The sequence below is a fragment of the Biomphalaria glabrata genome, chromosome 1, assembly GCF_947242115.1.
Source record: "Biomphalaria glabrata chromosome 1, xgBioGlab47.1, whole genome shotgun sequence".
Taxonomy (NCBI): domain Eukaryota; kingdom Metazoa; phylum Mollusca; class Gastropoda; family Planorbidae; genus Biomphalaria; species Biomphalaria glabrata.
Window position 1 is genome coordinate 33,073,792 of NC_074711.1, and position 18,015 is coordinate 33,091,806.

The following is an 18,015-nucleotide window of genomic DNA, read 5'->3' on the forward strand; positions in this document are numbered from 1 at the left end:
TCAATTGAAGCTGGGACCAATTTTTGTTTATTTATTTTTGCAACTGCTCATATTTTGTATTTTTTTTTAATGTCCAGGTCTTGAAACTGCTTAAATCTTTTTTAATTTATGCATTTATGTATGTTTTCTTATGATCAGGTAAAAATGTGTGCCTGAAATTGTGATACTGTATTCATTACTTAATGAAAAATGAAGTGTTTAAGTCTGTGTCTGGAGAGAATCTCAAAAGCCAATGTATTCAGAAACTTGTTCGTCATGCTGTCCTTTACAATCAGTTGAATTGCATTGCTTCAACTTTCCTTAAATGTATATAAGAAATGTGATATCCCAAGGCAGTTACACGATGTAATCATTTTGAAATGTGGTCAAAAAGGCACAATAAAACTGTTTCTTCTATAACAAAGAGTAGAAATGTTCTTGTTAAATATTTTGATAAAAACTTACAGTACAAGACTTTTTATTCATGTATAAAATGAAAAATTTCATTTTACATTTATGAAGAAATCTAGAATACAGTATTATGTCTGATTCTAAGTCAATATCTTAACTTATGATAATATAGTAACAACACATTCTGTAAAGTGATCATATATTTCATCAGAAAGGTTCACCTATTGTAACTTTGAAAGTATCTATAGAATTGACACTGTGACATAGAAAACATATTGAAGCTTATCTATAGGAATTCATTTTTTGGTATCAGACATAGACATAGTGGCTCATGATAATTCTCAGGTGCTAAGCTTTTATGACACTATGCTTTTGTTATTGTATAGTGACTGATTGAGTGCACTTTATTGTTATTTCCATGATGCATCACATTATACATTTGTAAGTATTTGAACAAAAAAAAAAATGGTGAAAAACTCAATTAAATTGACAATCTGAAAATTAAAAGTTTTTGTATGTGTGTTTATTTTAATAGTGTTGTTGAAAATAGTTGAAACAATAAAAATAAAAAAAAAAAGCACTAAATAATATTTAGCTCAAAAACATCATTTTTGGCAGTGTCTAATTCACTCAGCTTCATTTTGATATTAGCATTGACATCTTGAAGTTTTCTCATTTTCCGAGCAGCTATCTCAATCTTCCAGACTAATTCCACATCCCATTTGTGTGTGACAAATGATGTGACCTGTCCTTCTGTTGAGCCCACACGACCAACCCGCCCCACGCGATGAATATAATCTGATATAAATGTAGGGAAATCATAATTGATTACATGTTGGACATTAACAGTATCCAGACCTCGTGATGCAATGTCAGTTGCCACAAGTACATTTAAAAAGCCATCTTTGAATTTGCGGAACACTCCGATCCTTTCTTTTGATGACATTTCACCATTTAGTTTTAAACAGCTGATGCCATTGTCATTTAACATTTTATCCAAGTAGTAACAAGTCTTATTGTTATTTACAAAAATTAATGTAGGTTCATTCTTATCTATGTTACTTTTAACTATCTCAACCAGTTTTTGTCCTTTACTTTGTGTGTTGATGCGCATAAATTTCTGTTTAACATGAGGCTGTAGCCTATGGAGGCCTTGGGTGGATATTTTAGCAACAGCGTCCAGAGGCATAAGATCCCCTAATATTGTTTCTACACCATCAGGCATTGTGGCACTGACTAAAACAATCTGCGTACCCCCAAGTAGTCCGTTATTGTCCTCATTTTCTACTACCTGAACATGGAACATCTGAAGAATTTTCTGAATGTCTGAAATGAATGAATCGTCAAACAAAGTATCAGATTCATCAATGATCATATGCTGTAAGTTAAGACAGCTAATTTGTTTTGATTTCAGCTGCTTCATCAAAGAACCTGGTGTACTGATCAGCATGTCCATTGGAGTTTGGTTGTGTTTTCTGCTGTTCCCCAGTAAAAAAGGATCAAAGTCTGCATATGGCTTTAAAGATTCCGCAACAGACATGACTTGTTCAGTCAACTCTCTGCTTGGAGTTATAATGACAGTATTTGGATTGTTCAAGTTGTTGTATCTTGACTCATCACCCTCATTTGATTTGAAATAGAGCTTTTGCCTAATAATCCACTCTATAGCAGGGAGAAGGTAGGCCAAAGTCTTTCCTGAACCAGTTTCAGCAGTGCAAATAGCATTGCTTCCTCTTAATAATCTAGGAATTGCATACTGCTGAATTTCTGTTGGAGAGGTAATACCCAACTGTCTGAGGCCCTCGCATAATTTCTCATTAATACCAAGTTCCTGAAATGAACAGCTAGCTTCAGAAATACTAGGGTTGTTTGAATAGGGCAATATGGTGAAGTAATCATCAAGCCTCTTGTTTGTTTTCCAGCCACAGCTAACTAGTTTATGGGTATCAAATTCATTAAAAGCTTCCCCTTGGTAAAAGTTGTATTGCCGACGCTTGCAGGAAATAATAAGAGGCCCTCGTCTCTTCTTCTGTTGATTTAATAAAAAACTTTCCTTCAGTTTTTTGTCTCTTGCATATTGGATCTTTTTTTGAATTTTTAGAGGGCAGGTTATTCTGGGTAGATCTTGAAAGGCTTCAGTATGCACATAAATACATGAATTAACAAACCATCTCATGGATGAGCTCCTCAACAACATAGATCTTGTTAAGCTAAGAGAAACAAAAAAAAACCTGTAGTTAACATATTTCAATTATTTTATCCAATTCTTTATCTACAAAGACTCATATTCTGTTTATACCCTGTTGGTGTTATTCCTGTACTTATTTAAAGTATTAGCTTATGCATAGTTTAAGAGTTTTTATGCATAGTTTAAGAGTTTAAGTCAGTTTTTAGAGTTTTGAGTTTAAATCCCAAATATAGGCTGTGATTTACATTTATGGTTTTGGAACATCTGAGAGGCAAAGACATTTTAATTGGTTATCTCACATTTATTTAAAAAAAACCCACATTAGTTGGTTGCCATAATGGGTACAACACTTCTATGGGGTCCTGGGTTCAATTCCTGATGCAGTTTGGGATTTTTTATTTCAGGATCTTATAAGGTGCCTCTGAGTCCACCCAGCTCTAATGTTAGTTGTGGAAAAGTAAAGGCGGTTGGTCATTGTGCTTGCAACATGACACCCTCATTAACCATGGGCCACAGAAACATCGCACAAATCACAAGGTTTGAAAGGGGGAACTTTACTTTTATTTACTTTACTTCACTTTACTTCTAAAAGCAGATTATGATTTGAATTATAAATTTATGATCAATGACAATATTAAGGCCACATAAGTGAGCATAGCCTTAGCTCTAAAAAAAAACAAAAAAAACTTCCTAATAAATATTAAATAATTTAAAATAAATACAAATTAAAAGAAACAAAAATAAATTAATTTTTACTAGACATTTAAATTTTTTTTTTAATTTTCTTTTATATAAAATTAATATGGAAAACCAAAAGATATAAATTGAAAAGCTTTAAAAATTGTTTTTATAAAACTAGATCTAATGCCTCTAGAAAAATAAAATTTGCAAGTACTTAGAAAAAATATTTAAAATTACTTACTTTTCCATTTTCAATGACAGAATGTTTTATTACTTGATTTTATAAAATCATTTGTTGGAGCAATCAGTTGGATCTGATTAGAACACAAAACACTAAAACAAATTAAGAAATAAATTAGTATAGTAGGCTTTGTTTTTTTAAATATTTATATATATTATCTATGTCTATATATATTATATATTTATACAATATCTGTCTTTAAGTTTTTTCCTTGCATTTTCAATTTTTATGTGATTGTAAAAAAAAAGAAAATTTAATAATAAATTCTAATTTTTAAAAAAAATAATAGGGATCTATTACAGAACACATACATCTATTATATTTCACTCTAAATAGATATATATACTTGGTATATATATTAATTATAATAGATATAGAAATCTAGATCTATATTTAAAATATAGATATAATTATATATATATATATATATATTATATATATATATTTCTAACCCTTGTAACAATATGCTACATCTAGTTTAAAAATCTAGAACTAGAAGCATCCATAAAACTTTCCATTTTATTTAATTAAATGCTGACAATGGCCCAAAGATATGAGATCTAGTCTAGTCTTGAAATAGAACTAGATATAGTTTTTAATAGGTCTATAATAATCTATAAAATCTCTCTATATATATATCTCTATATATATGTAGATAGAGCTTTAATAGAATTGAGATAGATTATAAAATTATAAATTATAGATATGTAATTGTAGATCATACTTTGACTTGGGCCGTTAGGGACTGAGTCTAAGTAATTAACTTAATCGAATACTTAGATGATCTTTATTCTAATTAGTAATTATCTAATTCTAATTCAGTAATTGATATTGATGATCTATGCAATTCACTTTTAATATTCATTTTATATTGATTGTGACTATTGAGTACTATTTTGAGTCAATTGAGTCTATTCTTCTTATTTATTAGTTTAGTCAGTAGACGTTTAGAATTTAAATTCTAGATTCTAGATCTATGTCTAGAATAGTCTAGAGTCTAGATCTATGATCTAGCTACTACTAGATCTAGATACATTCTAGACTAATCTAGATCTGTAATCTAGATCTAGTACATTTAATTTTAATATCATTTTAAATTTAAATAAAATTAATCATTTTAATGATTAAATTAATGATTTAATTATTTAAATTTAAGAATAGATTTAGACGATTAGTACTTTATAATTATAATATAATACATTAACAGTAGTATCTTATCTTATCTTATATAATACAGACGTTACTTCAAAAAAGAAGATGATTACGTCCTACGCGTCATGCATTTAGTCATGCATATTAACCAATGACTTAAATTCTGCCAAGTCACTGGTTTTCCTGGCTAGCTCAGGCAACCCATTCCATGCTCTAATAGCACTAGGGAAGAAGGAGTATTTGTACAAATTTGTCCTAGCATATGGGACGAGGAATGTGCCTTTATCTTTGTGTCTTTCAGAGTATTTTATTAAATTTTGTTTTTGTATTTGAAGATTATGGTTCAGTGTTTTATGTATTATCGCTACTTTACTTTTGAGCCTTCTGTCCTGAAGGCTTTCCAAATTTAGTGATTTTACTAAAGGTGTTACTCTAGTCAAATGTGAATATTCGTTTGTTATGAATCGCACTGCTCTATTTTGTGTCTGTTCTAGTTTCTTAATGTTTTCTTGAGTTGAGGGGTCCCAAACAGAGGATGCATATTCTATTATTGGCCTAACCAAGGTTAAATAACATTTTAGTTTTATGTTCTTATTTGATTTATAGAAATTTCTTTTAATAAATCCTAATGCTTTGTTTGATTTTTTTGTAGTTTCATCAATATGTGGATTCCATGACAGTTTTTCATTTATTATAACACCTAGGTATTTTGCGTTTTTAGTCTGTGTTACTGGTTTGCCATGAATAAGATAAGTGGAATTAATTTGTTTTAGTTTTTTTGTTACTCTTAACAACTGACATTTTTCTGGGTGGAAAGACATGCTCCAATTTGATTCCCATTTCTGTAATTCATCTAATTCTCTTTGTAAAATATCTGTGTCTTGTGTTGTTTTTATTGTTCTATATATTATGCAATCGTCTGCAAATAATCTGACTTTTGTTCCTGAAGTAATGCAATTTGGTAAATCATTTATGTAAATTAAATTACTAGTAGAGACTAGAGACACTAGAGATCTAGAATCTAGTAGATCTACTAGAATATAGAGGAGTCTCTTATAGTTTGAACACCCCATCGAATTCTCCTTTCTAAACGGGTCGCTTTTTTTTGTTAATAATTCATTTGTTTTTATGTTTGGAGCTAAAATTGACGATTCGGGACTGCGCATGTCCAATTTTAGATAAGTTCTGGTAATTTTGTTCCGTTTTTCCAAAGCAGATGGCAGTTATTTAGATTCTCGGTAACCATGTATGTTAAGCTGTTGTTTTAACCTCCCCAGGCAATTCATACCCATATAAGGGATGAAGGCTATATCATGAGCCTGTTTGATCCTAGGCTGATGGGCATATCAAAATAAGCTTCCAAACATCTTTAGAAAGACATTCCAATCACATTTATACCGTTAGCTGTTAAATAAAATTTAAAAAGGGGGTGTCCAAACAAATAATAATGAATTCAGCTCATTCTCCTTTTTGAACACAGCAAAATCGTATTAAGAAATATTATTGGGATTAATAAATCTATGATTTTTTCAATGAATAAACATGACCTAGATAGAGATATCTAGAATATATAACTTATGAATGAAAGAAAAAGTGTGGGCTGCTAATTTGAAGCCAGAGACCATGCCCACTGCATGTGATCACGCAAGATAAGCTGGCGGTAAGGAGAGGTATACACTTAGCGAGTAGTGTCACAAACTATCCAACAGGCAGTGGAGGGAAGGGGGAGAGAGTCATGAAAAGAATTATAAGCATCTATGGGAGGGAGGGGATGTTAAGGTGTCACAAAACAAACATCCAAATTATGAAAACAAGAAGAGGGTCCTTGGATGGGAGTTAAAAGAAAGACAGAGAGAAAATACAAGTAGCCTAGTAGAAAATATCATGTTTATTAAATTAAAATAATTAATTTATAGCTCTATAATCTATATAAATCTATTTCTGTCTGTTTCTACACATAGATTATATAGGTATTTAAATAAATAAACTATACACGATATATATATATATATATATATATATATATATATATATATATATATATATATATATATATATATATATATATAAAGAGAGAAAGAGAGAGAGTATATGAGGAAATAGACTATAAATACATATTGCAAAATTGAATCTACTTCTTTTACTACAATCTAAATAATTTTTAAGTATAATTTATTAGCAATTACATAGTGGTGTTCAACACCGGTGCTCACTGTTCAACTAAAGGAGAAAGCCCAAAAACTGCGTTCAAAATAGGAGCATGAAGTGACCTAATTTATTTTAAAATAAAATCTTGACTATGGGTGGTAATACAAAGGAACACAGCTATTTTTAAAGTTTAGTTGCAGAATAAGAATCTGCTTTCAGTTTTTTTGTAAGTTAAACCTTCACCAAATAAAAAAATAAAATAAAAAATTGACCTAGTTCCCGAAAGTCGGTGTTCAATTATAAGAATCTACCATAGTCAATATAGAATCTAGATCTAGATACATCTAGAATCTAGTTAAAGTTAAACTTAAAGTTAAAAGTAGTACAAGTAGATCTACATGATACATCTAGATCTATGTCTAAGTCTAAGTCTCTAACTCTAAGTTTACTAAAAATTAACTTCAATTTTATTTTTAAGAACTCGATCTAGACTAGATAATTACCCTAGATCTAAATTAGATTCTATTCTAATTTGAATCAAGATATATAGAAACTATACTGACTCTAGATCTCTAGTTCTAGAATCGAGTAGAGTTCTAGACTCTACACTAGATTTGATCTTGATCTATTTACAATTCATGCAACCGGAAGTTTAGCCTAGATTCTATATCCTAATCTAGAGTAATTGTCCTTGATATCTGAAAAACTTGGAGAAATGATGATGGCTGTTGTGTTTTTAATAAATTTTGGATGCGAAATAAACGCATTTTTATGATATTTTCTTTACTTCCATATCTTTAGAATGCTACCGTGATTGTTATTTAAATAGACATAGATCTAGCTATTAAACTGTTTTTCCTCTGAAAAGAATGGATGAGCCTATGGAAGCATCATATAATCCTGCGTTGGACGGTGTACAACAGCAGGGCCAGCAACAAGTTGAGCAAGTACTTTTAGGACACAGGGATCAACACACTTTTGGTAATAGTGTTAATATGAATGTTGGTTTGGCCACACCATCACCTGCTTCAAGTCATCCAGGCATAGCTTCTGATGATACTAATATCACTAAACCACATTTTACACCTTTGTTACGCCCTGGCAGTATGGGTAAATTGCTCTGTTTCAGTTTCATAGCTAGATTATACATAGAATGATAGATAGATCTAGATTTATTATTATATAATATATTACTTTTAGATCTATATGATTTTATAATCTATAGTACTGAGTATAGTCTATAAATCTACTTTTCTAGTTTTGTTGAGCCTTTACATAGTCAACTTTAGACTGACTATATCTGGTATATATATTATATTATAATATATATATATATAATAATATAATAAAAGTTTCTTGCCAGAGCACTACGGGAGGATTGAGTCCTTCCTGCTCTGATTTTTCAATAGGAGTTCATCTCAGGTATATATATAATAAAGACATAGATCTAAATAATATATATACACTCTTGAAATTCTTTAATTTTAAATGCAATTGTTTATCAATTAAAATTATTTTTAATTTACAATCTTTAGTCTTAACCATTGAGTTTTTAGACATTTTGTCATATGTCGTTGCAATTGGTGGAAATTATAGCTTTTTTTAACTTAAAAAAAGATAAGAAAGGGGATTTCTGACCATAATAAACAATATATAATTATATATATATAATTTTATAAAGCCTGAGAACAAATCAAAGGGCAAATGGGCATCTATAGCCTACATTGTGTACTGATAGTATAATTAAGTTAAATATAAAGATGGGATTTATTGTTAATGTAATCTTGGTCAAAAATGGCATCACATTTCATTTGGTTTTAAAAGAATTGAATTGAAGTCAAAGCTTTTAAATTCTTATGACTATAGAATATTGACTTCATTATTGGCTAGAGTCAATTTTTTTAACTGGTACAATTATTTTGCCTTAAAGTAGAAAGTTGATGAAATTTGCCTTTGAAAATAACATTATTCAGTAACATTTCAAAGGATAAACCATTCAGCTACCTAATAAGAGGCTTTAGATCAAACCTAGATGTAGACCAGAAATTTTTAACATTTGATGAGATGGGTTTGATGAGCACAGAAAAGAGATTGAGCATGTTATAGAATGAAAGACATGCTACAGAAAAAAAATTAAAAGTTAAAATATCAAGATGAAATAGAGTTTTTAAAAAGTGCTTCTCTTATCTTTGAAATAATTTTTTTTAAGCTAAAATATTTTTTTTCAATATATTGTATTTGAAAATTAATTGTACAAGTAGTGAACTATTTCTGGATAAAATATGACTTTATATATTAATCATTTTTGTATTCGAATCTTTTATTAACAAATTGTTTGAAGAATTCCATGTTAAAATTCAATTTCTTATTAAATAAAATCTAGACTGTTCAGTTTTATATTTCAATAAGTTGTCTTTATCTTAGGATATGTTGTCAAAATGTAGTTTCTGTTTAAATAATTTCTAAAATAAATTTCCTAGAAGCAGTCATTTATTCTTCTTTTGGAAGATCCTATATCATTTCTTAAGTCTTCTTTCTTAACAGGCATTTCTCTATCTTAAATTATCATCCAATAATTTTGTCTAGCTCATTGTTGTTGTTTTTTCTTTGAATATAAAGTGCTTTTGTTTTTATTTTTCCCTTTTTTTTTTTTTTGTTAACTAAGCTGAATAATACAAATCTAAAGAAAATCTACTTAGTGTACATATTTATGGGTTTAATTGAATGCCAGCACCTTTTATTTCACAGCTCTGTGGTTTTCTTTACTTAAAAGTGACATACTGTGTTTCAGTGATGATGACTCTTACTGAAGAAGATTATGAGGTGCAATATTGGCCTAAACTGAAAACTGCAATTGATCATCTCCTAAACATAAAGCCTGGTGCCTACATCCCTATTTCATATGAACAAATGTACAGGTTAGTTATTATATATCTTACTTAGCTATATGATCTACAGCTCTAGTGTTGGTACTTGTAACAGTCCACTAAGCAGATTCATAATTATTTGGGTTTATTTTTAAAATTTGTTTTAATAACTTGCTTTTTTTTTTATCATATGACAAGCTTGAGGGGTAATTTAAAATTAACATTGTCATGAAGATACTATATTAGTCACAAATGAAAAGATAGACCATTTGCCTTGATTAAATATAGTGCATTGATATTTAGTAAAATGTTATGTAGATTACTTCTATGATGTCAACCTCATATATGCTGTACTCTCTGTTTACATCAAAACTTTTGCCTACAGAGCATGTAATGAACACTGAGAGACTTGTTTCTAGAGATTTTTTTTTAATGAAAATCTTGGGCACCACTGGGTTAATTTTTCATTTAAAATAAAGATTAGTTTTTAAGTAATGCTTAGAAGTATCAATGCAAATAGAATACAAACGCTCTTGAAGAGATGTCTGGAAATGTGTTTGTGAAACTACTGTGATATGGTAAGACAGTTAATACCATATTGTAAGGTGATATTATGTCGAAGAACAAGAAAGTAGTAATAGATTGGTCATACCTGCTAGTCATGATAACAACAATGTTAGGTAGGTGTATAGAGTGGAACATTTTTGGCCAGAGAGGAAGAAAAATTGACAAAACTTTCTAGATGAGACGGAGAGAGTAGAAAAGAACCAAGTACTCATAATACTGGTAAAATGCTGTAGAAAGAAACTTATTGTTTTAGGGACGATATATGGCCCAAAGGACAGATAGTAATGATAAAAGAATGTTATGGTAAAGTTAAATGGTATTCAAATTTAATAAACCATGTATGAAACCTAATTGCAGGAAACAAAATCAGTTAACCAATAATTTTTACTAGAGAGAAATTCAAACCATGCACCTTTAAAATGCTACTTTAAACACTACCTATTGAAATACTATTAGTATATTTCACTACAATAAACTGTAGAAAAAAAAACAGAATACCTCTTTCTTGATTTAAGCAAATACAGAAATTATTATATTGTGTCAAATCAATATAAAATAGGCAAAAACTATTTATTTTTTTGAAAGTAGAATGTATTGATATTACCCATTCATTTGTTGCTGTGGATTTTATTTATTGTTTATTTTATTTGACCCTAGTTCAGAGTTGCTAAGTTATTTATCAATTTTCATAAAATTTATTGATTATATATTGTAAACCTTCTCAACAGTTGTGTTTACAAATGTGTATGCAAGCAATTTTCTGAAAGGCTCTACAACGATTTACTAAACCATCTTACCTCTCACATGGAATATCTAAATCAAGAGTTGAGGAAACATGTAAATATATTTTTGATTTTTTTAAGAATTGTATGCAGCTTTTAATGTTTCCTTTTATTACTTTACTTTCTATTTGATAAATTGATTCTCATGTAGTTAATTCACCATATTACTTATTATTATTATTATTTAACTTTCTTTTCCCCTTTTATGGGCATAAATTGAGATGATCATTAATTATAACTTTTTTTTTTTCAATTTCTTTTTTTTTTCCATGTCTAATCAAAGTGTTAATTCAAAAAAAAAAAATTTTTTTGAAAGTTGTAAATCAAAAGTGATCAGTGTGTTGAAAAAATATAACATTCAATAATAAATGTATGATTTAATTGTATTTTTATAGTACAAGAAATGAAATAGATGACTAGTTATCTTAAGTAAATTTTAAACTCATTTAAAACATTTAACAGAAAATAATTAGTTCTTCATGAGTTCAATTTTATGGCTCATACTTTAAACCCAAGCAAAGTTTGTAGATGTGCTTTTTTTATAAACGTGATTCCATAGTACCTATGAAAAAAACAAAAAAAAACAATGTTAAACAATATTGATCAGTGTGTTTTGTTTATTAAATCAATATGGCAGAAGGAGTTCTGTTTGTACCAGTTTGTATATTGTTTCTTTCATTTTTAAATATGTCTGACTTTAATCTTGACAGGAGGGAGAAACCATTCCTTACATTGAAACATTTTCCTTCCTTATGCATCAGTATCTCCAAGCACTGTCAGGAATTGTTCCCATCTTCAATTACATGGTGAGAAACATAGGCTTTACATCTCTTTGCTATGCTTACAGTTCAGGATGAAATTTATACACTCTTGCTTTTTTTTTTTGAAGTTTTGATGATGGAAAATTATAATATGAGAAAATGCTACTATTGTTTTTGTGCTGTGTGTCATGTTGAGATCTCATAGAAAAGAAAGCCCTTTTGAAAATCTTTTTTTACCATCACCTTTATCATACTTGAATAGTTACAACAGCAACATTTTATTTTTTTCATGTACATTTTTATTTTTCAATCTAAGTATTTTTATTAATAGCCCATTCATATAGTCCATTTTTAAAACAGAAGGACAAAAAAGGCATTTTTTCCCCCCACAAATGTTTTTGAATGATAGAATACTCTTCATGTTTTTTTGAAAGTTAACAGTGTCTGTTATTTTGCTTGCTTGTCTGCTTTGTAAATTGATTTACAATTTTACATGAGTTGGAGTAAAACATACTATGTAAGCATGACTGACTCATAAGGGGCTCCATGTGTGTTTATGTAGCACTAACTGCCTTTGTTAGTTTGTTTTTTCATTTGGGTTGTGTCTGTAATTTTCAAAATAATGTTTTTTTCTTTATTTCCTTACAAAATATTGATTGCTTTGTGTGAAATTATTGTATGTAAAAGCAAGGCTTTTTTTTAACAATTACAGAATCGATTTTATGTAGAAAACAAGTTAAAAACAGATTTAAATGAAGAGTTGCGAAAATTGTTTTGCTTGAAAGTAGTAGATGTTCATATTGGAAATCTGATAAGTAAGTATATTTAGAAGTAATTTATTGAAATATTATTTCTTTTTTGATGTCTTTATTTAATATTTATTATGAATTATGCCTTTATCTCTTTAGAAATGTTAGATGAAGTCAGTGCCGTACCATTTGCAATATCTCCACCTACAATGGCAAGTGTTATGAAAAATCTGTATGCTTTAAATGAAGGTTAGGATGGAAGCATTCTTTTCATTGATCTTGTTTTATTGTGTGTTTTTTTTAACATTGTGTTTATTGCATCTTGAATAATTAAAGAGCCTTTTAGTAATTAGCTTATGGACTGTTGGCCATTTAATAAACTTTTTTTTTTCTATAAATTATTATTTTTTTTTTTTTTTATTAAAAAATGTTTGCTAATTTATTTATTTTTTCCCCCCTTTTTTTTGTTGTTTCTAAAACTTAAAGGTTATTCCAAGTTAAACCCAGCCTTGTTTTCTCGCTACCTTCCCAACATTCTTCCTCCAACTGACCCTGCCTACCTTGATCAATATGCACAGGAAGCTAGAACAGTCCAACAACACATTGCTTCTATGGAATTCAGGTAACTTTGATTTTATTATCATCTTTTGATTGCAGCATGTTTGATGTGATTTACATCTTAGATTTAGGCAGAATTTTTCATCAGATGCATTCCTATACCATCATTTCTCAAAATCATAAATGTTCATAGTAATTAAAAATTAACCCTATAATTACTTTACTTTTAAGGAATTAGTTTTTCTTAGCACATAAAACCTAATGATCTTTTGGATAAAAATGTTTTTCTTTTTTCCCTTATTTTCTTAAAGGATAATTTTCTTTTCTCCCTTGTTCACAGCCTAACTTGCTTTGAGTAGCAATAGTCTCAATTGTGTATTATTCAAACATATTTTTATGAAAAACACATGCGAGTGAACATTCATTAACGGGTTAATAAAATATTGTAAAAAGTGATTTTTTTATGGCTCTCCAGAAAACTAATTGCTTTTGGGATCAAAAGCAAAAAAAAAAAATATTTTTTTTTTTTGTATTTCGAATAATCTATATTTAGTAATAGGACAAATTTCAACACAGACTATACATTAAAATTTTGTATCCACAGCCACAGTTCAACTAGAAAGCGTGTTTATGAAGATGATATTTCAGTAAATTGATTATCATCAATCAGGGAATTTGTAAGTACATTTTTTTATATATACATGAAGGTCAAGCTAACCCTAACCGTCCTTCAGTACATACATTAATATAGATATTCTGCTTTGTCTTCATCTTCCATTGAAATGTAAAATGGCCCGCATTATAACATGGCCCCACATACACATCCCATACATACACTTAATTTGTACCTTTGAGTGAGCTCTAGTAGTCTTTAAGGATAAAATACCTATGCATTGCTCCATCCATGAGACATTTTATAAGGGACACCTTTTTAAACAATGTTGTCCCATACTATTAACAGACCTGCCTACCGTTACGCAAAATGTCCCAAAAATGACAGTCAGTACGCAAATACACATTTAACCCGTCGCGTTGCGCATTTCGTATCCTTTCCCCCCCCCCCCCCCCCTTCTCTTGACTAGCTTATGAGCTGTCACGGAGGTCACTCTAAGCAGTCCTGTTGGGGGGAGGGGGGACAGAAAAGGTGGGGGAACACATTGTGTCCAGATCTATACGTTGATTGGTTCTTAAAAGCAATTAGATTTAGTCTAGAAATAAAGAACGCGAGAGTGAGGGAGAAGCGGGTTGGTAGTAAGTTGGTACCATCAGATAGCTGATACACCAACGTGACTTTTTTTTTTTTGTGTAAGTTCATTAGTAGAAATTAATTATGATGAATCCCTGATTCCCGTATTCATTTGTATTGAAAAAGTATCGAAATGCTTTCGATTCAAAACACATTGAGTGACATTGTAGATATCTAGTCTAGATCTAGATCTGGATTCTAGATCTAGATAACTTGTTATACAGGAATAGATCTAGCTAGACATTACGTTATGTCATGATTCTCTACATGTAACATTACTCTACAATCTAGATCCAATTTAGTGGTAGTATGATTTAGATTGAGTAGATCTAGATCGATAACATCTGCTACCATCTAGTCTAGATCTAGACTAGATTCTTAGTCTTAGTATAGAATAGATCAAGGATGAAGGTAGGCCTACGAAAGTTTGGAGTAGACCTACGTTTGTAGCAGATCCACGGCATCGGTAACACTCTTGAGCCCAGATCTAGAGTAGATTGTATTCATTATATAGACATAGATCCAGATCTAGTCTAGATATCATCTCTATTGTCGTATTGATCTAGATTTAGATTGTAGATCTAATCATGACATCTAGATCTAATATTATATATATATATATATATATATATATATATATATATATAAAAATATATGACAAAATAGTGGATTGCATAAGTGTTACACATTCTAGTGCCAAAATACGCATTTTGACCATCAGGGTTACGCATTTGGACTTTTTTTTGGTAGGCAGGTCTGTATTAAGTCTGTACTCTTTTATTTTACTTTTTTTTAGCCTATACCCATTTTGGGTTATGTTAAAAAGTTGTGAAATGTTGTTGGTAAATTACTTTTTAGAAAGTGTTGTTTATTTTGACTTTATTTACTCTGCAGTTTAAAAAAAGCTAATAATATTATAGAGACATTGTGTTTCACAACTTGGTCCATACACATACATAGATCTAAATTGTGAATTCACTCAGTCTACACAGTCTATGAAAACTATTATAATTTGTAAAATCAATTCTAAGTGGTCAGCATGTTTTGGGTCATTTGTTATTCTTGAATATTAAATTATATTACTATGACTCTCAAGTTCATTAATTTTGTAAATTACTTCAATTTTCATGCTGCTGACAACTAGAGTGGCAGTTTTAATACATTCCATGCACTTTGATATAGACCTGCTCTCACCTTTATATACACATGTTTAGTTCCCTTTCGTGGTGAGCCTATTATTCATTATAGTTTAACATTGATTCAAAAATAAATTAACAAATGCCACATAATCTTTGCTGCATTACTTTTTGGTTTATGTTGAGAATTACATTAATATTTTGTTTTTATTAATATCCTGGTAACTGTACATAAAGACCCCAACACCTTGTACAGATACATAGGGAGTTTCTATAGCATGATGTCTTGAATGATTCAATTGTAAATGCATTATGTCATTTAATTGTGGATTCATAAAGACAATGTTCTCTACAACTTGTTTTCTTTTTCAGGCATTTCTGTGATAGCCAGTGGTGTGCTACTGTTGATGTGGTAACTTATTTCCCTCAACTAGGCTGAACTGAAGACTTTTTTATGAATTGCATCACTGTGGATTAAAAATGATTTAATTTCTGCATGTTTTTTTTAAATGCCAAATTTAAACAAATGTTTTGAAAAGTTTAGTTTATTTCAATTATTTGAAATTTATTCTTATCTTCTCAAAACACTTCCTTTTGGTATTCATTAGTAAGACTACATAAGTTATTCATTTATGCATCAATAAGTTCTAGCTAACTCTTTCAGCATGTCATGTCTGTCTTATTTGAATGCTAGATCTTTAAAAAAAATAGATTTGGAATATTCCTTTTCTTACTGGCTACTAGTGTTGTTATTGTTTTTGAAATTGTATAAGATTAAATGCACTGTCTCAAATATGACCAGTCTTAAGATTATTGTGGGATGCCTCACAGAGCAGGTGCTTTTTTTCATAAACATTGTCTTGTGATTACCAAAGAAACTTATTTTGGGACATAATAATGATTATTTAAATGCTGGGATGCCCCATTCAGATTGGACCATCTGTGTGTATTGACTAAACTCTTCTAATTCCATGATGCTAACATTTTTATGACAAACTCTTGTCAATTTAGCTAAGAATCTTTTTTTTTTTTTTGGATATATATTAAATAATTTGATTTAAAGAATCATTTTTGGTTGTTTTATTTTGGACTTATTGTTATTGTTTTATATCTATATATATACAAATTGCATTTTTTTCCAATTATTGAACTTAAACTATCATAAAGAAACTTAATTTACTTTCGTACTGTAGTATTTCTGTGTATTTATAACTTTCATTAGTTGGGGGAAAATAAAGATAATTCAGACTCACCATCATTTATGTTAGATGGTTATATTTGACAAGTAGCAGTTTTAGGGGATAGACACACACAGCTTAAATGTCATCACTGAAGTTAATTTAAAGTCAGATTTTGTTAATTTTCTTTTAAATATTATTAATCAAACTTGCTTTTCAGAAAAAAAATTTACCTGTTGTTTTTTTTTTCAAGGCAAGTTGCCAGTTTGATTCCAGTTTTCTCATGTTTTTCTCGTTATAAGAAATATGAAAATAATTTATTTGATCATCTTTTTTGTCTTTTTTTCTAAACTTTGAAATTTTCGGTAACATAAATATACTTTTCAAGCACCTAATTTTTTTATTTTTTTTTTAAATTCCACTGACTATGTATTATATTCATTAGTGAATCATTTTTGTTAGCAAAAGACACATTTCTGACTCAAAAATTTAAATGGTGGGGGGTGGTATTAGAATGTTAATGGGTTAATTACATCATTATTACTTTTTTTTAATTATCAATTTAGGATAGCTGAGTGCTTTAGCGAGCACAAAAATGTATGTGAACTAATTTGAATGCTGTGTATGATACCTAACTTCTCCTGTGTTGAAAGAATTGTCCTTTTTGTGTGTTACATTATAAAAGGGAACGATATTTGAAATGTATACAAGTAAATCTATGTTAAGTCTTGTTTCTCATATTCTTGATAATGAAATAGGCAGACCTCTTTAACTTGTTATGCGGTTCATGTGTAGATCATGTGGAGACTTATTACTTAGTGTCCATACATCAAAGAGGCTGTCTTGTATCTCTAAGTCTATTATAGTCTCATAAAATGTATTTGTTCATTTTCACTAAATATTTGTGATTGTATGACACTAAACTTGGGAGCTGCACTCTTTCTTCTGTCAATAATTGCAGTACTTGGAATCAGGGAACTAGTGTCTGTTTTACTCTTTTATAAATAAATATAAAATATCTAAACCTACAAGAAATTATTTTTAGTACATTTCTTTTTGTTGGCTTTTTTTTTTAAACCTACTCTATGAGTGTTTAGGTAGCCACAAAGTTATGATTTCTGAACATGTTTACTTGTTATAATTAAAAAAAAAAGATTTCCTTTTTTTTTCTATTTTACTAACATTTTTTTTTCTCCATATTTCATTTAGTCATTGATTTGAATGTTTTCAAGTTTGTAAATAAATGCTTTTAACTTGTTTCATTTCTTTTTTTGTTTGTTTAGTATTTGAACTTGTATGTAAAGACATGTATCAAGCCTATGAACGCTAGCTTGATTCTTTTGTCATTTAAGACACAAACAGAATTTAGTA

At 29.4% G+C, this 18,015-nt stretch overlaps 2 protein-coding genes across 3 annotated transcripts; one reads left to right on the top strand and one right to left on the bottom strand.

Moving 5' to 3' along the window:
• Positions 1-891: 891 nt before the first annotated feature.
• On the bottom strand, positions 892-7,475 carry LOC106079116 (probable ATP-dependent RNA helicase DDX28). Of its 2 annotated transcripts, none has more exons than XM_056032975.1 (3): positions 7,364-7,475; positions 3,501-3,592; positions 892-2,600 (listed from the first exon to the last, which is right to left on the bottom strand). In XM_056032975.1, the coding sequence occupies exons 2-3, from the start codon at positions 3,506-3,508 to the stop codon at positions 971-973; spliced, it is 1,638 nt and encodes a 545-aa protein (XP_055888950.1). In that variant the 5' UTR covers positions 3,509-3,592; positions 7,364-7,475; the 3' UTR covers positions 892-970. The 2 variants fall into 2 exon arrangements, with proteins under 2 accessions (XP_055888950.1, XP_055888953.1); XM_056032978.1 differs by having other exon boundaries at positions 7,304-7,451.
• Positions 7,476-7,492: 17 nt separating this feature from the next.
• Positions 7,493-17,906, top strand: LOC106079110 (CDK2-associated and cullin domain-containing protein 1-like). The gene is made up of 9 exons (XM_056033068.1): positions 7,493-7,910; positions 9,592-9,718; positions 10,963-11,071; positions 11,727-11,822; positions 12,490-12,592; positions 12,686-12,775; positions 13,013-13,148; positions 13,689-13,761; positions 15,839-17,906. Exons 1-8 carry the CDS (start codon positions 7,670-7,672, stop codon positions 13,738-13,740), a joined length of 954 nt encoding a protein of 317 aa, XP_055889043.1. The 5' UTR covers positions 7,493-7,669; the 3' UTR covers positions 13,741-13,761; positions 15,839-17,906.
• Positions 17,907-18,015: the final 109 nt, after the last annotated feature.